This window comes from Stenella coeruleoalba (assembly GCF_951394435.1).
Source record: "Stenella coeruleoalba genome assembly, chromosome: 17".
In the NCBI taxonomy this organism is placed as follows: Eukaryota; Metazoa; Chordata; class Mammalia; order Artiodactyla; family Delphinidae; genus Stenella; species Stenella coeruleoalba.
In genome coordinates this window covers 21,090,840-21,114,994 of record NC_137163.1, presented here as the reverse complement: position 1 = coordinate 21,114,994, position 24,155 = coordinate 21,090,840, and the positions used below count along the sequence as shown (strand labels likewise).

Genomic DNA, 24,155 nt, shown 5'->3' with positions numbered 1-24,155 from the left:
ATCTGAGATTTGCCACATCAGGGCTTTGTCAAAATGCAAAATCAACACCTCCCCTTTCTCCTTCTCCTACCCCAGATGATTTCTGAATTTCTGTACATTTGTGAATTCACAGAAGCATGAGCAGAATGACATGAACATCACAAATGCAAATGTCTTTGTTCCTAACAAACTGCTCCAGTTCCCCCCTCCCCTAAGTTTGGGAAGGGGAGGGAACGCACTCCACAGGTCATTTCATCCTAAGTTTCAAAGGCAGAGAGGCAAAGGTGAGTCACAGCATTCCAACATGTTTTGTCAGGAGGATCTTTTAAACAGACACATACACACACCCCATCAAGTAGCCTTTTTTTCCCAATGCTGATTTGTACTTTGATAAAACTGACATCTGCATCTCTAAAGAAATATTTCACTGTCAAAAGAATCTAACTTAACTTTGTTTGCTTGAAATGTTTTCATCTCAGACCAAATTTAGAATACCCCGCCACCTGTTTACACCACCAATCTCCAGCAAAGCAGCAAAAGCTCTCCCCTTCCATCCTCTTTCTAGCTGGAACAGTCAGGGTGACAAAGAGATAAATTACAAAAGGTTTTTAATTAGCCCCTAACATCTTGTTCTTTCTCAAGAGTGTGACCTTTGTGCTCCAAATGCTTCTGAGAACACACCTCAACTCCAGGGGGCATCAGAGAGCATCTCAAAAACAGAAAGGCTGGGCTTCCCAGGTGGCACAGTGGTTGAGAGTCCACCTGCCGATGCACGGGACAAGGGTTCGTGCCCCAGTCCGGAAAGATCCCACATGTCGCGGAGCTGCTGGGCCCATGAGCCATGGCCGCTGAGCCTGCGCGTCTGGAGCCTGTGCTCCACAACGGGAGAGGCCACAACAGTGAGAGGCCCGCATACCACACACACACACACACACAAACCAGAAAGGTTCAGCATGAAGGGATAACACTTTGAAGAAATGCTGAGACACAGAATAATACAAAAGAAGAGTGAATGATCTAGGCTATTTTGGAAACAATATTTATAGCTCTTGAAGGCTGTTTCCTCATCGGTAAATAAGAGTGTGTGTGGTGCCACTGCTATATTTAACATGGAAAACCAACAAGGACCTACTGTATAGCACAGGGAACTCTGCTCAATATTCTGTAACAACCTAATTGGGTAAAGAATTTGAAAAAGAATAGATACATGTATATGTATAGCTGAATCACTTTGTTGTACACCTGAAACTAACACAACATTGTTAATCAACTGTACTCCAATATAAAATAAAAAGTAAAAAAAAAAATTAAAAAAAAAGTGTATGTGGTGGCCAACAGCTCAGGCTGGGTTCCCTCCTGCTCTAAAATGTCATTAATGTATTTGCAAAACAACTTTGATTCTTCTATTGCCTTGTAAGGCTGTACCTTCTCCAACCCATTCAGGCCTAATAGCAAATAAGCCTTAGTATATACATGAGTTGGATTAGGCATTTTTGAGGTAAAAAGCAACAGAAACCAACTCAAATTTGAAGGGGAAAAAAGGCAGTGTTATTAAGAAGATTCAAAAGTGTTTTTCTAAGACCCAAGGGCAGGAACACAAACAGGCCTCAGAAAGGGACTGGAAACAGAAAATCCAAGTGTTAAAGGAACTTGGAAGCATTCTTCCACCTTTGTACCTCTCTTGCTTCTTCCCCTAGGTTCTTCTCTGCTACTCAGCCCTATATTACAAAATGGTTAACAAGGTTAGATATTCTCTTGGCAAGAAATGAGCCCAAATGGACACTGGAATCCCTTAATCTCAATTCTTATTTATCAGAAAAGCGTCACTAATTGGGTGAGGTGTACACCCTGCCTAATTACAAACATGGAGGTTGGGGGCTCACCACTGGGATTCTATGAATTTAGGGGGTGGGCTGAATTAGGGGGCAAAACAGTTTGCCAAAATTGGTGGGAGGAGGGGAGAGAGTGGCTCACCACAGAAGTGAAGCTTTCATACAAATGGGAAGCCGTGCTGAACTGAGAACTATTTTCCTAGAGTTGTGTTAAGGAGGGAGACTGTGCCGAGTACTCATAAGAGAAATCAAGGCCTGAGCTCCAGTCCTGGTCCTGCCACCTAGCAGTGTGGGAGCTTTAGTTAATCGCACCTTTTTGAAGTTTGGTTTCATCATCCCTGAGCAGGAATTACCAAGTACCAAACACATTGGCTTCATAACACATCCATACTCCTTTCCAATCTCTAATGAGAAAATACACGAGCAAGTACTTGGTGAACTGTAAAACAATGTATTAATGTAGGAAATTGTTCTTCAAAGAGCTGTTTCAAATGCAATGTAATTAGTCTATTCACTTTCCTTTCCAAGTATCTGGGTCTTTCGCCTCCATAACAGGGGTCCCCTTCCACAGGTATGGAATATCAGAGGGACTACAAGCCAAAATAATACTACCCATCAAGACCAGACTAGACATTCAATGTAGGCAGCACATGCATTTTGTATTTCTTTGGCCCACTGCCTCCTGAGAGTGCATTTCTGTTATGGAACGGTGGGCTAGAAGTCATCGACTGTAATTCCTCTCTGTATCTCATCAGAGGTCTAGTTTCCCACCTTTCATTAGCAGTAATGGTGGCTGCATGCATCAAGGAGAAAAACAGACCCTCATCATTTTGATCAGGAGATGAGGTTACTGGGACACTTGCCTGCTTAACTGGACAATTATGACACTCAGAGATGCGTGATTCCATCAGGGAAAAAATTAAAATCTTTGTAACTGTTTAAGAAGAATGAAATGCAATTTAAAAGCCTCAAAATGGAGAAGGGCAAGAATCAAAACTAAAGAATCATAGGCAGACTGAATCTAAGAATGAGTTAAGCAAGTGAAAGCCAAATGACAAGATAAACAAAGGCGGGGAAAGATTACCCAGGGGATCTGACAAAACAAGAACTGTTTCCAATACATACAAAGTAAAACACTGGCAAGAAGAGACTCCAGTCCAAGAAGAAAAGGCAAGGACCATTTACCGTCAGAAGCAGTAAACACTGCTGAAAAGTTCAACAAATCCTTTGCCTCCAGGTCCACAAAGGAAGATGGAAGATGCCAGAAATGTCTGTGCCCTGGAGAAGGGTCAATGAAAAAAAACATTACTGAAGGAAATAGAAATGACACCTGGGTTTATGTCTTGAGGTTGACACAAATGCTAGAAGCAATATTTTCCTACTGCAATCAACTTGACTGTAAATAAGGACACTTGGAAATTGGCCACCCTGCATTAAAGGTCTTACGAAGTGCTAGAGTCCTTCACTTTTGTCCAAATGTAAAAACAGTGATTTTTGGAATAAAAGAAGAGAAAAATCATTTTTACATTTCTTTACAGTACAGCATCTGTCAATTACAATTCTCCTATACTTCTTTTTGGAGTAGGGGAGAATGCACATGGAAACTAAATGTGTATCTGCAACCTACTGAAAAGGACTTCCAACAAGTCCTAGGAGTGAGCATGGATTCAGCACCCCATCTACTATCCACTCAATTCCTGAAAGTTCCACGGAATACTTTTAGTGAGACTCTGAGACTGCATTCAATCTTTGGTAGTCTGCTAGCCATTGATTCAATGAAAGGATTGAAAATGGGCTGCCTAACTCACAGTTTTAAGAAAATGCAATTGACCTCAAAATCAATCCCACCAAATCAAATTGTGATTCTAATAAACTGATCATGTGACAATTCATATGAGAACTTAGTCTCTGAGAACAAGGAGGATACAGGTATTTAAAGAAATATCTAGGACGGACCAAGCCCCTACAGAATGACCCAAACTCCCCAAGCTGGGGGTGGTGGCTCTTGGAAACCATTCCACATCCGGGAACTGTATTCCTAAAAATCACTACTGAGGCTTCAGTATAGCCATTCTGGGTTATGCTGCAGAGCCAAGCAGGCTTAAGGTACATTATAGGGAGTGTGCATCTATGTAAAAAGGAAGATGAAGGCAACGGGTATTAGGCCACAGCTGTTTGCTCCAGCAAATGTTAATTTCCCAATAGCTCTGGCTCCCCATTCCTCCTTTCCTATCTCAAGTAACCTGGAGTCAGATCAACCCCTGTTCCAATCCATCCAAAGAGGTTCAGACTCCAATTTGGGAGTCATTGCCCAACAAGCAGGTTTGAACTCCTCCACTGCACATTCTTAGGCTGTGGGATGCAGAAACCATCTACTGCTTTTCTCTCATCTTTGTCAATATTAACAGACTCAGATCTTCATCCTTCCCTTCATTACTTATCTACTAACCACTGTCCCCCCCACTTCCATACATGCCAAATAAAGAAAGAATCCTCTGTTGGCAATGACAACTTGATTGTGCTTTCTATAGATGGGCACATGAGTCATTTGCTAAAATAAGCCTTTATAGGTATTTGGTTTGACCCAATTTGAGTATTATCAGCCCCATCTCTATGACAGAACTATCAAAGAAAAAGATGCCTAATGAAAAGAGAAAACTGATAAATGGTATATTACATATTTAATTTGAATGAGAAATATTTACTATAAGATGGAATTTACAACTTAAATAAAAAATTCTTTCATAACATTCTAATATCCACATCAGAGTTCAATGCCAGCATGGTTTCAAAGTAAAGCTGACATAGGTTTTCCAAAGAATGTTGTAAAAACATACTGTGAACAGTGTAGTAACATTTTAGAAGACACTAAAACTTAAATATTTAGATGCTGCAAATGAGAAGTTACACCGAACTCCATTAATGACATTAACATTAGATAACCACATCTCCATTTCCAAGCTTCAAAAAATGGAGAAAAAAGTTCCTTTAGTTTACCTCCATATTAAAAAAAATAAGGTATTTGGGGGAGGCTAAAGATTCATTCTCAGGTATTTTCAATTAAATATGTTACATTATCTAGAAACCTACAAAGTATTATCCATGATTATGAGGTTAAATATCAAATAGGTTTTACTTTTCTTACTTTGTAACATTTAATTTTCCATTAGGTTAATACGCTAGTTTTTTCTGTTCCTCTTGTTCTTGGGTAAGTGAATGATTTATCAGACTTGGTACTCAGTTTACGAGCTTTTCTCATTTCAACTTGAAGAAACTGCAAATATTTATAGAAGATGAACCACATGTATTTGTTCCTGAAGGTTGTCAGAATATAGCACTCAAATCAAATGCCGAACAGAAGCTATTCCCTAACACTACATACTGTGGAGATTTAATTTCCATTGACATGTTTTCCTAAACAGTTTTTCCCACTACAGTAATTCCTAACTCAAAAACTACTGAAATCTTCTTTTAAGTGTGTACTCACACATTACTGAGTTATGAGGACCTAAACAGTCATACAGAATGCAGAAATAGCCGTATCTTTAAAAAATACAATTGAATCCTGTTAAATTAAACATATACCATGAGTAAAAGAGTATATAAGATTATGTTTGAACTGACTTTCCTTCCTTTTTTTTTTTTTTAATTTATTTTATTTATTTTTGCTGTGTTGGGTCTTCGTTTCTGTGCGAGGGCTTTCTCCAGTTGTGGCAAGCGGGGGCCACTCCTCATCGCGGTGCACGGGCCTCTCTTGTTACGGAGCACAGGCTCCAGACGTGCAGGCTCAGCAGTTGTGGCTCATGGGCCGAGCTGCTCCGCGGCATGTGGGATCCTCCCAGACCAGGGCTCGAACCCGTGTCCTCTGCATTAGCAGGCAGATTCTCAACCACAGCGCCACCAGGGAAGTCCCCTTCCTTCTTTTTAGTTTGCTCTTTGATACTTCAAGGGCGCTTTGTTTATCCACAACAAAATTCCAAATCTAGGCAACTAGAATGCAGGGAAATGAACCAAGAATATACCATCCCCAAAGGCAGGGACCATGACCAGCTTTGTTTATCAATATACCCCCTCTGTCTAACACAGTCACACTCAAATGTGTTCACTCTAATAAGGAATCACCATGGGCGGGAGTGCAAATCAGTATAACCTTTCTTGACGGAAATATAGCAACTAAAAGCCTTAGAATTATATATACCCTTTGACCAGTAAGTCCGCTTCTAGGAATTTATCCTAGGAAAATTAATTACATGTGAGCAAGGACTTGAATTCTAGGATGTTCGAGGGCCAGATCTTTTTAAAAGCAAAAACCTGCTAACAACCCCCAACATCCTGAACGAGGGCCCAGGGCGCGCCCTGCGTCACAGCTCACTCTGAGGCTGCTCCACACCGACCACGGCTCCCCGTGGACTCTGTCAGCGCCCACAGCACCCTACACTGGTCTCCTTCTCTCACCTCCTCTGCACGAGGACAGTGAGATACGACGTGTCTCAGGACCCACTAAAGGGAAAAGAGCCAGGGTGCGATCCAGCTGACTGATCCCAGAGCCCCAGTCTTGCCTCGAAAACAATGTTACTGCAAAAAAAAAGGATTTCTCAACTCTTCTTACCCACCACCCATTCCTTCGATCATCTTCCCAGGAGCCGTGTCTTCAAAGGGAAAACCATCCGTAAGAGTCTCACAGGCACACCTCCGCCGGCTGGTCAATCTCACTGACTTGGGGATTATACAAATGGCAGGATTTTTTTTTTTTCTTTCAAATACAAAATTATTAAAATAGTCTTTTCCCTCCAGTGTAGCACTTGTCTCCCAATTCTTCTTTCCCCACTCATAAAACTTGTTATTAGCATAATTATATTTCACAGTATTAAAAAAATAAACATGAAGCCCTCAATTAAAAAGAAAACACACACACACACAGAATCAATTTCATTTTCATACAAAAACATGGTCCTTTGGTGAAATGATTTTTTTTTTTTTTTAATTCTTGTGCCCGATGAATGGCCTATGAGCATGGGGCCTGGGTAACCATCACCTGAAGAAATGAAAAGGCGGACCCACGGGAAGCACGCCAAGCGATTCTAGGCCTGGGGACCAGGGGTGCCGGGGCAAGCACACAAAGCCTGGGGCTTCAGGGGCGCTCACCTGGGAGCGAAGAAGTACTAGATGCACAGTAGGTACCAGGGCCTCTGGCTCGGGCATCGGGACAAGCAGCACTGGACTCGGTGGCTGAAATGTGGCACCACAGAGGTATAACAAAGGTGATGGAGCCTGTAGGTCTGAGCCTGGTGATGCTTCTGGTCAAGCCTGCTTTATCTTTGGAAATACACAGGTATAAGCTAAATAAAAATAAGAAGATAAATATAATATGTCTAAAACCAAATGAGCAAGCAGTCGAGATTATTTTATTATTATTTTATTATTTGCTAGAAAGACTTTTCAATATGCAAGCGCGTTTCTTCCGAGAATTGCCCCAATGTGATCTCAAGAGTCCACGTTAACTCCTTTTCTGGAAACTTCCTTTTCTTAGCTGTTGTATTCTTGAAGAGCCTGGGCCATGAAGAGTTTGCCTAAGTTTTGAGCAGTGAACTCCTTGATGTTCTGGCAGTAAGTGTTAATCTGGCCTGTGCATTTGGGAAAGTGAGAAAGAGAGTCATAATGTTCCACAAACTGTAAAATGACCCAGAATACTAGTCAAACAAGAAAATCAGCATAACACAGAATCATCAGAATTTTATTTTGTTATGTTTTGAATCAAAAACAAACGAAGCAGACACAGATTTAGCGAACAAACTAGTGGTTACCAGTGGGGAGAGGGAAGGGGGGAGGGGCAATATAGGGGTAGGGAATAACAAGACGTACGAACTATTAGGTATAAAATAAGCTACAAGGCTATATTGTACAACACAGGGAATATAGCCAATATTTTGTAATAAATTTAAATGGAGTATAACCTTAAAAAACTGTGATTCACTAAATTGTAAACCTGGAACATATAATATTGTAGGGCAACTATACTTCAATAAAATTTTTTTTAAAAAGAGTTAAGAATTCTATTCGTTCATAAGGGATTAATAAAGAATATAAATTTTTTTTTAAATAAGCTATCTTCCACTCTTGGTTACATGGATAATGAAGAAAAACGACAACTTTTAAAAAGATTATCAGCAGTCAAGCACATATTCGTTGTCAATCAAAATGTACTGACTGTGCAGACCAGACCAACACTGTAACTAAGACAAGTGAGAAAACAGCAGTAGCTCTTCTTAGCCAGCTAGAAGGGAGACACCAAATCACAGAACTGTAAACTAACCAGACCCACCTGACCCAGATGTTAACTACAGTAGTTTTCAGTCCGTGCTCCGGAAATATTAACAGCCTGCTCCTGCACCCCCAGAGCCCAGACAGAGCATGAGCAAGGAGCCCATGTGAGGAAAGGGCTCCACCACTGCATTAGTCTTAAAACTAATGATCTAATCTGATGCAACAGTTACACATTTCTTGAAAGTATAAGAAATACAATTCTGCTTGAAGTGGCCCTTAAGTAAGTGTCTCAGTTTCCCGAATCTCATTTATACAGGTACCAGAAAGCTTTAAGGAATTTGGAATTTCCCCCACACTAAAAATATATCAACAGAATTGAGAAATTGCAGAAGACCCTCTTTTCTCTGAGTTGGATTTTCACTCTAACAAATCTCTCAGACAACTGGCTGACTGAATCAAACAGTATTCAACAACATTCCTACAGAAATAAGGTGATTATAGCTAAATAAGGGCATGAATGTTATATATTCAAAATCAAGTCCTGGCACAGGACACAATGGCTCTACTACCTTAAGGCAGTGTTAAATGTTTATCCCCAGAGAAAGTCCATGGAGAGTTACATTCATGTTGCTACAAGTCAAAGAAAGGGAAATACTTCTTTGAGTCAAAAACTTCAGTTCAATTCAAACACCCACTTACAGACTGGGCTCAAGGCTAGGCTAGAACATCAAAAGTAAGGGGTTTGAACTCAATGGTCTTTTGCATTATGAGATGATAAACACTTTTTCTTGGTTTCCATGAAAGATGACTCACACAAAACCTTCCCATTTTAGAAAGTTTATATAATCCCATCTCAAAAGTGTTTGTTTAGATAAACACAGAGTGAAGCACTGAAAGGACCTCAGAAATAACAAAGACTGACAAATTCTTAAATTTCAGAAATTACAGGTGGTAGATTCAAGTCCATCATTTAACCATTTTAAATACACTAACTTTTAGATGTCTTACCCTGTGAATCTCTCCCTGTCTCCTGCTTCCTAAAGAATAAAGAAAACCAGCCATGCTCTGCACTGGCTAACAATACCTGCAATGAGCAGAGAATCCATCCTGGCAGGGGGCTGATGTGGTTTGAAGAGTTTGGACAGATCCTCCTCAGGGAGCGGGGGTTCTCCTCGACTCTGGCGCTGCATATTCTCCTGCTGGCGACGCTGCTGATACTAAAATTCAGAGAGGAAATGATTGGGTTATTCTTCTCTACCTGGGGAGAAAAAAGACCTCCCTCACTTATGTGATCAGCAAAACTCCACTGCTTTGAACTCCAATCTCGGTTTTATAAATGTAACCCTTCATAACTCTTGCTTCTAAGAGGCTAAATATGGTTAACAGTCAAAGAAAACTTCCTTGTTGTAAACTCTAGTGTCACTCTGAGCTCTAAGATTATATAACTAATGATTTAGAAAAACAAAACTGGTTATGTGAGAAACATGGGGCTTACAGGCAAAGAAGCTCAAGATTCATGAGCGAAAGGGAGTAACTTGACCAATTATGACAACGGGGTAAACAGCACTGCAAGTATGATTCATCTTAACTTGAAGAACTAAGTAATGAAATATCATATTGGGGAATTTTTTCAGCTTTATCCTTACTGACCAAAGTAACAATAATACTGATGATGTTACTATTATAACGTCACCATTCCTGTTATTATTATAACAGTAAATACTATCATTTCCTAACAACAGATAATCATCTGTGCTTTAGCTCTACACCGAAGAAAGAATATTAGCACAGATAATGCGTCAAAAACTTTCAAACTCTGGATTCTTAAGACTCAATGCAGAGAAAGTGGGGTTATATATAAAGGTATATATCAACTATAAACTTATAGTTCAAACTACAATCAAGACGCTAATAGCTGTGGATTGCTTACAACAGCAGAGGAAATAATATCCCACACACAGTCTTAAAAGGTCAGATAATGGGAAACCAGGGTAGGCTAGTAAAAATTTTAAGTCCTTAGATAAGGGAAGTAACTTGCTTTGCAAAAATTTCTACTCATTATGGGGTATGAGAGTAGAAGTGAGACAAATCTAAAAAGGGTTATGAATGGTGCTAAGGTAGGAATAAATGTCAAATGCAAAAATTTATATCATACTAGAATTCTAAAAAATATCTCCTAAGATTGGTTTCCAGAATCAACTGTTTCATTGGTGACAGATTTTCAATTTGATCCTCCAGTTGGGTCTTTTACCTACAGGAAGAACCAGCAAGGGAATGGGATCAAGCTGGTTTTATTCTCCCCAGTTTATAAGAGACTTTCACCATCACCATCTTCACCACCATCTTTTCAGTTAAAAAAATGATACTTTATAGATTTATATGTGTTTTAAAAATTCTATGTGTGTAGAAACACAGTATTTTAAATTTCACTAAATATATGAACATTGGTATTAAATTAATTTTTTAAATATGATATTCTCAGAACCACTTAGTTGTGCTTAAAATCCTACAGTTACCAACATCTAATTTAAAGTACATTTTAATGAACAGAGTAATCAAACACTCACATATATGTACATTCTGGAATCAACTTATCTATGAATCAAATGCTAAGAACATTTCAGAGCAATATAGTCCAAAACAGTATTCCAGGAACTGTGAAAATCATGTGGTCTTCAGGCAACACTAATAAAGATTAAGATTAAATGGCCAGAGCAGTGTGGATGTGCATATGAGAATATCCAGGTAATTCCAGATAAATCTGTATTATACTATCTATTTCACAACAGTTGATCTATTATTTCCTATCAAAATTGCTTGCTCTTAATCACAATTGCTCAGTTTTTTAAATGAACTGAAGACCGCTAACTGTACTGCAATGAGCCACTAGCAAACCAATTATAGTTAGTAAAGAAATGAGCTGTGACCCTCTAGAATCTCTCTGCCTCTGATTTTCTCAATAAATGTATCTCTTTTTTGCATAACCTTGGCATTACAATCTGAGCTTAATCTACCAGCTCTCTTCAAGATAGGTATTTTTAAGTACAACTTGTAAATAATATATTAAGAATATATATATAAAGAATAATCTTTTAAAACATGATAGAGTTACTAGCTAAGAGTCAATGCTTTATCAAAGATAATTAAGATCGTTTTGAAGATGACTCTTGAAGCATCATACTTCGAAAGAAATTCTATGTTTGCTGAATTTTCCCATAATACCAACCTGATGTTTCTGCTGCTGCTGTTTACTCGTGTTCCTCATGTATGTGTTATATTTAACTATATCTTGGCTCATTTCATCCACTCTGTCCATCAGCAACTGGAGGGTCTTCCCCAAATGACTGCTGAAATATAAAGTAAGTATACTGACGTGTCATACTTCAAAGTTATAGCTCTGTCACTGCTCTAAGTAGTTTTGAGATATTAAACTGATCTGCCATTTGCTAAAAAAAATGAAAGCACACACATACAGGAAAGCAAAGGCAGAGGAGAGAATGAGAGTCGGCTTGTTATTAAACTTTCCATACCGAACCCACAACTATTAACTACAAGGGTATCTGAAATAGCTCAATTTCTTAGTGTCAGAGCATACACATGTCAGAGTAGAAAGAGTTAAACATATCTAGCAGGGTATCTAAAATGGGTACTTTCTGAACAATCAAGTTTAACCTAGGCTCAGTACTCCTGAACCTGTTTCCTGAGCCCCGCCTCTGCTCTCCCCAATTGTGCTCCAGAGCATTCAAATCAGTAGCCACAGAAAGGAAGAACCGGCAACCGGACTGAGACGTCTGGCACATGATTTCTCTACCTAGCAGGTTCTGAAAGAGTAACAATAGCATTTATTCTGCAAGTCCAAATGAAGCAAGAGGGCTCCTTCCCCTCTGCCCTTCCTAAAATCTGAAGTACAGTCATTCATCTTTCTTTTCCTCTCCATAAATTTCTACTGCAGCTTACTTACCAAAATCTTCTTACAAAGAGATGCTAATGGTTAGTACAACACCCACCATATTCACTGATTTCTGCCCACAACTATCTCCTACCATGTTAAGGCCCAGTACACGTATATGTACTCTAAAAATCACTAGCTGACAAATAGTACTCATTCATTCATTCCACACAGGTATCTACTAAACACCTATTATGTTCCAGCCTCAGTGATAGCAAATAAGGAGACACTAGTGAATGAGACATTCCTGGTCTCGGTCTTCACTGAGCTTACAATTGATGGGGAGGGGGAGGAGGGAAGAGGGGAGATAAGACACTTAGATAGTGTGGTCAGAATATCTCTTTTAAAAGGTGACAGGCTGGCGCTTCCCTGGTGGCGCAGTGGTTGAGTCCGCCTGCCGATGCAGGGGACGCGGGTTCGTGTTCCGGTCCGGGAAGATCCCACATGTCGCGGGGCGGCTGGGCCCGTGAGCCACGGCCGCTGAGCCTGCGCGTCCGGAGCCTGTGCTCCGCAACGGGAGACGCCACAACAGTGAGAGGGCCGCGTACCGCAAAAAAAAAAAAAAAGGTGACAGGCTGGAAGCACAAGGTTAGAAGGAATCAGCCATGCAAAAAGTATTCTAGGTGAAAGAAAGCCCAAGTGCTGAAGGCCTGAGGTGGGTAAGAACTAGACAGGTAAAAAGAGGAGGCCTGGCATGGGAGGAGCACAGAGACAGGCTACGGAGGCCAGACAAGCACACACCAGGAGCCATTAGCTGCCTCGCACAACACCCCAACCACACGGTCACTTAGTGTGAATGAGAACCCGCGACTCTGACATGAATCCCTGGTGACATGTTTTGCCTGAAATTTTAAAATGATTTAGCCTGGCTGCTATGCAGAGAATACACTGGAGGGTAGCAACTAGGAGACAGTTAAGAGTCCACTGTGGAGTGCTGGCAAGAATGTGGAGAAATTAGAATACTCATACGTTGTGGGGAGAATGTAAAATGATGCGGCCACAGTGGAGAACAGTTTGGTGGTTCCTCAAAAAGTTAAACATAGGGTTACCATATAACCCAGCAATTCTACTCCTAGGTATATACTCAAGAGAACTGAAAACTTTTTGCTTACACAAAAACTTGTACATGTATGTTAATAGCTGCGTTATTCAAAACAGACAGAAACTGGGGAAAAAAACCGAAAAGGATGAATGGATAAACGAACTGTGATTTGTACATACAATGAAATACTACTGAGTTATAAAAAGAGCAAAGTACTGATATATGAATGAAACTTAAAGGCATTATACTAAGTGGAAGAAGCCAGACACAAAAGGCCACTTACAGCATGGTTCCATTGATAGGAAACGTCCAGAAGAGGCAAATCCACAGAGACAGAAAGTAACTACTGGCTGCAAGGGGATGAGGGGAGGCAAAGTGACTACTTAGAGGCATGGGGTTTCTGCTTGGGGTGATGAAAATGTTTCAAAATTAGTGGTAATGATTGCACAATACTGCAAATGTATTAAAAACCACTGAACTGTATTCTTTAAAAATGGTTAAAATGTTAGATTTTATTTTACATGAATTTTACTTTAAAACTGCACGCGCGCGCACACACACACACACACACACACACACACACAGAACCTACTGTGGCATTGCAGAGAGAAGTAGTGGCGGCCTGGAACAGCCCAGTGGCAGTGAACATGGAGAAAAGTGGGCAGAACTGAGAGAGGAATCAAGGGAGACTCCCAGTTTCCTGGCTTGAGCAGCTAAACGGTTGGTTACAGCACTTACAGAGAAAGAAAAGGCTGAGGAAGAAACAGACTGGGAATATTGGGAATGACTAAAAGTAAATCCAGTTAAAACATGGATTCCATCTGTAACCTAAAGAAAATAATTAGAAAGCTTTGGCTCTTTATCTTAAATAATAGAAAGAGCGTGTGTGTGTGTGTGTGTGTGCGCGCGTGTGCGTGTGCGTGTGTGTGTGTGTGTGTGTGTCTCTGCGTGTGTGTAGATAAATTTATCTTTTAATCCCAGTCTGGCACTCTCTATATTACCTCGATCCAGCAGCTTGGTCTAATGACTTAACTGAAGAATCAAGTGCTTTTTTCAAATTAAATTTTATTTCATATTTATCTTATTCCATTGTAATTTTGTGAATCATTTTTCACTTTTAAATATTTCTTCTTTGGACATCAGATTAAGTATTCACTTTTCTGTTCTTTTCCAATTTCTTAATAATCTGATTTTAATTCATCCATAATTTGAGCTGATGGTGCAAGATCAGGAATTAAAATGATTTTTTTTTCCCCAATAGCTAATCAAATGTCCAGATCCACTGATTATTTAGTTACAATGCTTTCCAAGTAACTTAAGGGCTGAAATTTAACTATACTGTGCCCTCTCACATGCATTCTTTCACACACATTACTGAGTACATACTTACTTTTCGAGTCACTCTGTTGTAAGATACTATATTCAGTCACTCTGTTATAAGATACTATATAAGACATTGTTGCACTCAAAGCACTCTAGTGAGAAGCAAGGAACACAAAAAGAAATGCAACACAGTGGTAGTAGATTCTATAATAGAACAGAAGCATAAAAGACAGTTTGGTGGGATCAGATGAGACTTTCCAGATTATGTGACAGCTGAATTTTGAGTTTTTGAAGGAGCTGAAGATGGGAGTTGGAGACAAGGAAGATGCAGAGGGACACTGCAGATACCGTGTGTAGTTAGCATGGTCAGAGACACTGGCATGAAAAGCATGATACATCTGAAGAACTGCAAGTAACAGTCCATCAGAAGAAGCACGGGAGAAGGGCAAGACTGGGAAAAAAGAGAGCAATGAAACTGAAGAGGCAAACGACCTCACGGTGCAAAGACTCTTGGAAGTTGGGCTATAAATTTGGATGCTACTCCAAGGACAATGGGGACTCAGCCAAATATTTTAAGCAAAGGAGTAATATGATCATACAATTTGCATTTAGCAAGATCACTGCAATGAAAGAGGAAAAGGTTAGAAGCAGGAAGTTAGGAGACTGTGAAAGTAATCAGGAAAAGAAATAATGAGGCCCTGACCTAAGGTAGCAAAAGACAAGGAATAAGATGAAATCACCCCAGGAATCACACACAGGAAGACAGACCCCAAGGAACACCGATATTTAGGGATGAGCAGAAGAAGGTTGACTGTGGAGAATGAGAAGTAACCCAGAAGTAACCCAGTGGTAGTATCCTAAACTACAAAGAAAGTATTTCAGGAAGAAGGTTTATCAACATATTAAATTTTCAACACTCTATAACATCCAACAATATCGTGATAAAGTTACCTTTTGCAACTTCAGCGAGAACTCTAACAACACAGAATAGATGGAATACTAAGTGTATAGGATAAGTGGAAAATGAGTAAATACAGACAGCGACATATAGAAAATCCTATTAAGAGTTTGACTGTAAAAAAAAAAGGGGGGGAGAAAATGAAGTAAAAGGTTAAAGGAGATGGATATTAATGGCACGAGGTCAAAAGGTGTTTTTTCTGTAACTTTGTTGTTTAAGATGATGGTGACTTTAAACAAGTTTAAATGTCCTTACTTACTCTTAGGAGATGCATGTTCAAGTATTTAGGGGTTAAGTGCCACATCTGCAATTTACTTTCAAATGGTTCAGGAAAGAAAGTACCCATTTGTGTCTAGAGAGAGAAAGAGAACAGGTGCAAATGTAGCAACACATACACCTGGTGAATACAGGTCAGTGTTTATGGGTGTTCACTGTATTACTTATTATCCTTTCAATTTTTCTCAACTGTCGAGCATTAAAAAAAAAAATTAATGGGAAAATCCAGTCAATAAATGTAACAGAAAAGAACCAGTACAGAGAGGAACTGGAGATACCCAAGGAGAGAGGGTGCAGAAAAAGACAGAGCTGGATGAGGCCTCAGGGGAGACACTGATCCCTCATTTTCACCAGTTAAAGAACTGAGGCCCAAAGAACTATATTAAATACAAGAAATACTGTAATTAACTACATGATTACTTGTTAAATAAGTCACTTATGTTCTTAAGCGCAAAAGAAATTCACAGAAGGGAAAGATCACCACCGATCCTTGACTGGGTGATCGAGGAGAGAGCAATGACACTGGAGAAAGCCATTAAGAAGAGTTAACTGCCATTGCAGAGAAAGATCTATTATTTTTTCCAGACCTTACATCTTGGAGACTGACTACACTGATTTTAGCAATGAAAAAGGTGCTACTAGAAGAGAACTTCCCTCTCTACTAAAAAGCGTCTTTAACGCGAAGTACTAACATTACGTGTTGTAGGTATATGTAATTATAGTGAAAGAGCACAAGCACAGGTATGTGGACTTTAAACATTTCATAACACTTCTGTTACTATAGTGCTCTTCAGAAATCTAACCAATAAGAAATACGTGAAAATCTGCACAGTACAGGTCTTGAAGGGCAAAAGGAATTAACAATAATACAGAACTATTTCACAGGTAACGCTCATAGGAAATCAGGTCCACTACCAAGAGCAATTTTATGGGGATCTTTTCAGTACCAGTTCAACTAGAATCGTGAAACGGAGTTATTGTTGGCAGTTTCAATAATATAGTCTTTTATTTCCAAGGAAAGAAAGAACTGAAAACAGATAACTTAAACAGATGTGAATGGAGAGGTGCAGTGATAAGTCTGCTCTGGCTACAGTATCAATTTGTCCTTATTATCCTTCATGTATGATGCCCACCCTTAGTTTACTTTTTTAAAGAGGAAATAAGAACAGAATTGTTTTTTCATGTGTGAAAAGCCAAAGGCTTGATTTTTAAAAATTAATAAAGGCTGTTATGAAATAACCATTACCAGAACTTCCGTCTAATAATATTAAAATTAAGAATTAGAAATTTTTAAATGAAGGGAATGCAATATGTTTTATTCATAGCATAAAGCAAAGTTATCAGGTAAATGAAAGAACTGGAACACGCATATGGGTTGTGATAAGCAAGACCAAGCAAAATGTTTAAGGAGCTACTTCAGAATGATTCTGATGCGGTTTCTTAGAAAAAGTTTTATGGCAAATGATGATTAGCAATCATCATGCTACTAATGTTAGAAATTAAAATTTGAGAGGTACAAAGGTTACATTACAGTCTTTTAAATTAGTACTATCAATTTGGGCCAAAGTAACAGTCCATTCGTATAAGCATTGCTTCAAGGTTGCTTCTTTTTTTTTCTCTTCTCCCAATAGGAACACCAATTTACCCTTTTAAATAACTTCACATGGAAAGCAAACATATTCTCTTCCTATTTCATATAAAATACAGAAGATTAAAAACTATAATAAAATATTTGTCCAGATCTTAGTTGCTATGGCGAACTGAGAACATTTTCTTGGCTATTCTAAATGCCGCTTTGGACAAACAGACATTACAGACCAGCTCATTGGTAATGGGAAAGCAGAGAAGGGCTGTATTTGTTTTGTATCCTCAATAAAGGAAGCTCGGAGAAAGGTGAAGACGTAAATAATATGTAAGCAAAAGCTTTCACATAGTAAATTTAAAATTATTATATAACTATATACTTAATACATCAAATTGCATGCTGAAAAAGGTTCTTAGCTCAATGCTTTAAATACAGGTGTGCCGAGTGTGTTTGTGAAAGCAATGAAGAAAAATATGACCTTCTAAAAGAGACAAATTAAAGGACTATTATGAACATACATTTGCAAACAGTACACTCTTTACTGCCAAATGACCCTTGCAACCTGGCTGTATTACTGAGCCCTCCGTTTACCATCCAGCTTCCATCTCCTTCCCCTGTTAAGACTTTCTAGTGGCCTCTGTGATGAATTCATGCAATGAAGGTGGCACTTCAACCACAGTGCCACCCATCCCAGTGCATGGAGAAGAACATTGGGTATATTGGTCCTTCTGGGTTTACCCCTACTTGTCTTATACTGAAGAAGTACAAAGCCTGCATATTCTTTTGTACTAGCTTCTATCTGGGATAACTAGAAACCTGATAAATAACTGAGCTTCTGTTCCAAACTGGTTGCTTTATGAAAACACACCTTGTTTTTCTAAGCCATTCAGCAAATGCATACTGATAGATTACCTACTTGCTATTAGCCTTCTCCTGCCACAAAACAATCACTAACATCAGGCTTAAAGGGAATTTAAGAGGAGCTACATACATGACTCTGTTCATATTTCTGTTAAAAGCAATCAATGAGGGGAAATGAAACATTAATTTCATAAAGGAAATAATCTGTTTTAGAACACCTCAGTCAGCATTTTATCAATATAATAAATAATATCTTAGCAACTAGATAGCCAAAGCAGTCACAATGAAGCAAATGATGTCACCACTGTCTAAGAAGCAAAAGCCAGCGTGAGGTTCAGAAAATTCTAATTTTGGTTGAAAATTCAAATGGAAAGCTTACTGCTTATAGAGTCTACATCTGAACAAGGGCAAATGCCACAGTAAAACAAAGAAGCATTTTGGTTTTCTCCCAAGCATTATTAAATATCCAGACCTAATACCACGGCCTCTAAGGATACTGTACAATAAATAAAGCTGAGGCAAATCACAAAACCCCTCCCCTGTGGGCATGGACCATCTCAAAGCAAAAATGACACAGAGAAGGCAGCAGAGCGTTCCTATGATAACAGGATCTATTAGTATTCAAACACCACCTCACTTTATCAATAACCACGGTGTTTTTCCTTGGATTTTAGTAGAGCTGGACAAGTACTACATGTTGCTACTATGTCTTAAGAACCTCAAAATGTGCTTAAGTAATTTTCTTCTTGTTTCACAGGTTAAAGTCTAAGTAAAAGACTCTTTTGCAGAAAGTGATAAAAAAGGGACTTTTCATTAGACAGGGCTGCTTACCTGCTAGCAAGACTGAGCAATTCATGTTTATCTGCTACAGCTGACTTCTTCTCAAGCTCCCACATTAGGACGTTGATCAGATGTGAATTTTTAATTACAATCGGCACTTCTTCAAACATGTGCTCAAAGGTGATATTTCCCTTTTTCAATCTGTGAAGCATGTTAAAAATACATTAGTCTGATGGTCAGAAGTAAGTGTTAAACTGATTATTTCATACATTTTCCCTAATTACAGGCCCTCTTCAGGATTTTTGTCTCATTAGCACTTTTAAAAAGGGAGAGAAACTAGAGTTTTACAGAGTCAAGCCTAAGTCGAGTGATTTGAACAACTCTGAAAATGATCCGAGTTGGAGCTATAAGACTAGAAAATAAGACTCTTAGCAAAAGAAACTATTGTTTCTTCACAATCAGGTTATCTTCAAAATTTCAGATACTAAAATGTAAATGCCATAGGAAATCATGCTATATAATCTATATCTAAAATATTTAAAATAGCTAGAAAAGAGAAATACTCTAGTTTTTGGAAAGTTCACTTTAAAAGCCAACTGAACTCAAGAGATTAACAAGTAGCAGGGCACTCACACGTTACTCCACACGCGGTGGCTGAGAACACGGCGAGAACGCAACTCCTCAGAGTTTAGTTATAACTACCATGCCCAGGAACTGTTCAAGAGTTAGCTTTTCTTTTTAAATGCTTCGCATCTTAATTTCTTTAGGAGCCAAATGGTAAACTAGTAATGAATTGTCTGTCCTACATGAAGTCAAAAGCACTAACTTTAATAAGAAATAAAAATTCCTATAATTAACAGAAAATGAAAGAATTCTGAATTTTTAAAATTTTAATGTAAATATTCCAATGCCATTATGTAGGATCACAAAACAGCTTTTTCAATTAATTCTTTGCATACCTGTCACCCATAAAATATCCAAAAAAATCCACATTCCTTACTGAACCCCCAAAAATATTTATATCTTTCCACACACCCCCAATGAAACAGGTCAGACAATAAGACAAACAGCTCACGACTGTTCTGATACAGAACTTACAATCTGACAGCCACTGAACACTCACTCATCCCATCTCCCTTTATTTAATCATACATTTCTTCAAATCCAGTAGCTAATTAATCCCCACTCTAACTGAATTCACTCATGCTGAGAACAACAGATGAGACATTCCATAAAGAACAGTTTAAACATGGAAAGGGAGAAATCAAGTGGCACTCAGCCATGCAGAAACTTCTACCGTCCACATGGCAAAAGCATTACCACACCACCACCGAGGATTCAATACATGTGGCAAACTAATATCTTAAAAGAAAAACACCCGATCCTTAACATATGCCTTATAGGCCCCCAAACACTTACGCTTCGGGAGAAAAATCCTTCTCTTTACAAACTTCCATCAGTTTAGGAGTCAGTCTGTATGCCTTTAGTGAGAGAGACCCTTGGGCAGTTTTTATGGGATCTCAAATAAGGAAAAGAAAAAGAAATTACTAAGAATTCTGTCACTACCAGTGCCCAAATGACACTGGTTCTGGGCACATTCTGTTAATTATCATAGTCTTTGCAAAATGAAGATCAAAATAAATAATCAGAACACAATTTGAAGCAGATTCAAACCAGCATAGCAAACAGTAAGTGAAAATGCAGGAACCTATCATCCTACTTATAATAGGCAGAATAACTTCCTCCCGAAAGTATAAACAGAAGATACAAAATACAGTTATTTTCAAATCTATTCCTCAGCTAGAACCAGCAATCTTGACAAAAATTAAATATAGCATATGTTCTATACATCTTACATACATCTTGTATAATTAGAAGGAAAGTACTAATGAATATTAAACATGAAAATTCACTGGACACATTGTGTAGTTCTTAGTCCACTAATTTAAATAAACAGCCCTTCCAAAATTTATCCATCCTAACAATCACTGTTCAAATTTTTTAGTTAAAGCAGATTCTAAAAACAAAACCACTAAAGTCAAAGTGCAATCACAAGTGTCTCTTTAGTTTTAGAGAAACTAATTTTATCAAAGCTAACGCTTAAACACTCCATGAGTAAGGGAGCTTAGCACTTGCTGCATAACGGCTCCGGCATGCCAATATTCACCTAAAACCTGTGTTAACATTCATGTTGCCTGAAACTTAACACAGTGAAACTTTTAGCAATAGGTGATAAAATGAAAACCAAAATAGATTGAAACAAGTGGAAAATTCATCAAGGTCTGATGATGCAATGTTTCCAGCCAGTATAAGTACACTTTAACAACTTGTTCTTTACTGTAATCCAATTGTTAACATACTGAAACAATTTGGGGGCAGCTCATAAGATTGATCGTATTCATTAGTATTTTTTCTGACAGATACTCAGGACGTTACATTTACTTCTCAGCTGGAAACTATATGCAAGTCTGCCAGATATGGCAAACTGTGAGTGTTTGGGGAGGGGGAAGGCTATAAAGCTGTTAAATTGCCTACAGTTCTGATACAGCACAGAACATCTGGTCTGGAGAGCTTGAGGAAACACCATTAAATAGGCCGAAAAGAAAAAAATCTTTGTGCTAAGAAACAGTCCAGGTTTTGTACGCTGCTGTCAGAGGTATAAAAAAACTTGGCACACTGTGTTATGATTGGTCAGTCACGTACAGAGCCAGACACTCTAGCAATCGGGGTTTGTTAGACATCTGGTCTAGTTCCACCAGCCCCTTCAAATGAGGGAGGGGAGATGGAGGAATAAAAATGAAGCAGCTACTCCAGCATTCCAAAATGTACACATCAGGGCTCTGATAGCAAGAAAAATAAACAGAAAGAAGGAAACCCTGTCTAGACTTAGCTGCTGCTGAGGCTGCTGCAGAAACAGGGTTGGTATTTACTTGAGAAGGCCTGCCAGGCTGCTCTTAGAGGCGAAAAGACAGAAAGCAAAAATAGTAGTAGTAATAATATTAAGGGAAGAAAAGAATAATAAAGGAAACTCCTACTAACCGTAAATGAGAACGACAGATTCTTCAATGGCATGCTGGTAACTGAACTGAGAATCCAGAAGCGCCCGGGTGACGAACGAGCCGTAGTATGTGGACTGGTACCAGCCCACGTGGAGATGGTCGATGTTTACATGGCGAAGGCTCCGCATCATTTCCATCTGATATTGGACTAGATGATGGGGACGAGGGGGACAAAAGAAAAACTATTTAATGACATTACCCATATTAAAAACAAGCCTTTTTGGAAACAAATTTCTACACAACTGTTTATTAGCTAAAGGGAACAGGTTTCCAGATTTTAAATTCATTTGCTTCACATATAAAGAAAACAAATTAAGCTTTCAAATCATTAGGGCATTCCTTTTCTCATTAACAAAAACACATTTTGTAGAAACAGTATTAAAAATCTAATAATAATGCCTTATTCCAAACAAGTAATTATTTATTAAATGTGTCTCCACTTTTAAGGAAAAAATTTGTGTAATTACTAAATTGGATGGTTGTAAGAAGTTATGTTTGAATTAATAAGTTGAGAGTAGTTATCAACGTCTTCAACACAGCTTTAGAACTGAGAAGTTAAAACCATCAAGAAAACCAACAGGAAAACAATTAACTACCACATTATTTAAGTATGAACAGGACACAAGCTGTAGCTGATTAAAAATAGAAGAATTCATTTTTGCCTTCAACTGGTGCCCCCTGCTGCATGTGCTAAATTTAGAAAAGAATTCTTTTTTCTTGTCTGTGTGTTCCTTTGTGTTAAGTAATCAACAGTATTTTTTTTCATTAGAATAGTTATATTTTAATCACCATGTACAGAATGAAACAGTTGGATGACTTTTACATGTCAAATTAATGACTATAACGTATATTATTAACTCAAAGCTGTATTACTAGAAAAATGGGTGCAGACACTATAATAATGTATTCTGAAAAGCAATATAGCCCAATAATGAGTAGCAAATATGTAAAACAGGAGAAAATTTTATAGTTAACATAATATTCAAGCTATTTCTATTACAATAAAAATGCATGACTGTGTTGAGTAAACATATTTGCTTAACTCAAAATCTAACCATTTCATTTTCAAAACTCTTAATCAGGTTTTAGCAAAAGTAAAGTTAAATATCTGTCATTTCCTTGGTTATAGCACTACAGTTTTACAAAGCAAACAAAATTCAGAATCATAAAGTATAGAAGAACCTTCCCCAGATGGACATGGTCTTTTCAACATTTGTTACTAGGTAAAGAAAGTATAAATCTGCTTATTCCAAGGAAGGTTATATTTCTTATGATAAAAGATGGCAGCCAACTCATCAACTACTCAAGAATTATGTGTTTTTTGAAGTTTTCTTTTCATATACAATATGAAGGCTTCAAGAAGCAGCAGTATAAAATTAACATGGTAATCTTGAATCAATTACCTTTTATCTTAATTTTTTCGCTTCTAGCATATAAGATATCCCCCTTCCTAGCCAGTTTAACAGATTCCTATCAACCACATAAAACTGGGATAGAACCATTGCTATTGTTTCTTTCTGCTTTAAAATTTCATAACTCTTTTAAAGTAAAATCACTGATTTGGCTAGTAAAATTTAATCAAATATAACTTATGAATGAAAAATTCTAATATCACCAGTAAAACAGGAGCCAGAACTAAATTTAATTATTTATTTTAAAAGGATAGGAAAGAGGAGATGGGGAGCAATTACCAAGCAACTGACAGTACAAACACGATTTTATAGGATGAGTTTTTTAAAACTGGTACTTCTAAAACATCTGTCAATGTACAATTTAGCTATAATATAAGCAGAAGACAGATTCTACCAACTGGCAGTAGTAGAAAAGAAGAAAAGACCCGGAGTCTAGTGATCTAGGTTCTCATGTCGGCTCTGAGATTTCTGCCGTGGGGCATCTCGCTGTCCTTCTCTGATGCTCAGTTTTCCCATCTCCAAAAAGATCTGAGAGCTCATCCCAGTCAAAATGCTACGATTCCACACTGTTCACTGGATATGCTAATTACAAGTAATGATTCTTCTATAAACTAAAGCAGGTAGCATGCATTAATAATTAAAATAAAAGTGCTTTCCTATGAAAAATATTCTGTAATCTTACTGTCAAACAGCCTGAATACAACAGATTTTATAATAGCATTTTCAGGATGCATGAAGTAGAAAACTTTACAATCAGTAGCAAACCTCCAGATTCCTTCTTCATCCAGAGTCTTACCTATCTTACAGCCCCTTGGTAACGATAAGGAGGAAAATG

At 38.2% G+C, this 24,155-nt stretch overlaps 1 protein-coding gene across 2 annotated transcripts in view; it reads right to left on the bottom strand.

The window, feature by feature from the left end:
* Positions 1–7,035: 7,035 nt before the first annotated feature.
* Positions 7,036–24,155, bottom strand: part of EIF3H (eukaryotic translation initiation factor 3 subunit H) — an 86,892-nt gene continuing 69,772 nt past the window's right edge. The window contains exons 3-8 of one of the 2 annotated variants that reach the window (XM_079901373.1): positions 21,889–22,056; positions 20,269–20,368; positions 18,901–19,050; positions 11,302–11,419; positions 9,160–9,292; positions 7,036–7,435 (exon numbers count right to left, since the gene is read on the bottom strand). In XM_079901373.1, coding sequence (XP_079757499.1) covers positions 7,338–7,435; positions 9,160–9,292; positions 11,302–11,419; positions 18,901–19,050; positions 20,269–20,368; positions 21,889–22,056 — 767 coding nt within the window. In that variant the 3' untranslated portion in view covers positions 7,036–7,337. Of the gene's footprint in view, positions 7,436–9,159; positions 9,293–11,301; positions 11,423–18,900; positions 19,051–20,268; positions 20,369–21,888; positions 22,057–24,155 lie in introns of both variants that reach the window. The other variant, XM_079901372.1, reaches the window with a different exon arrangement.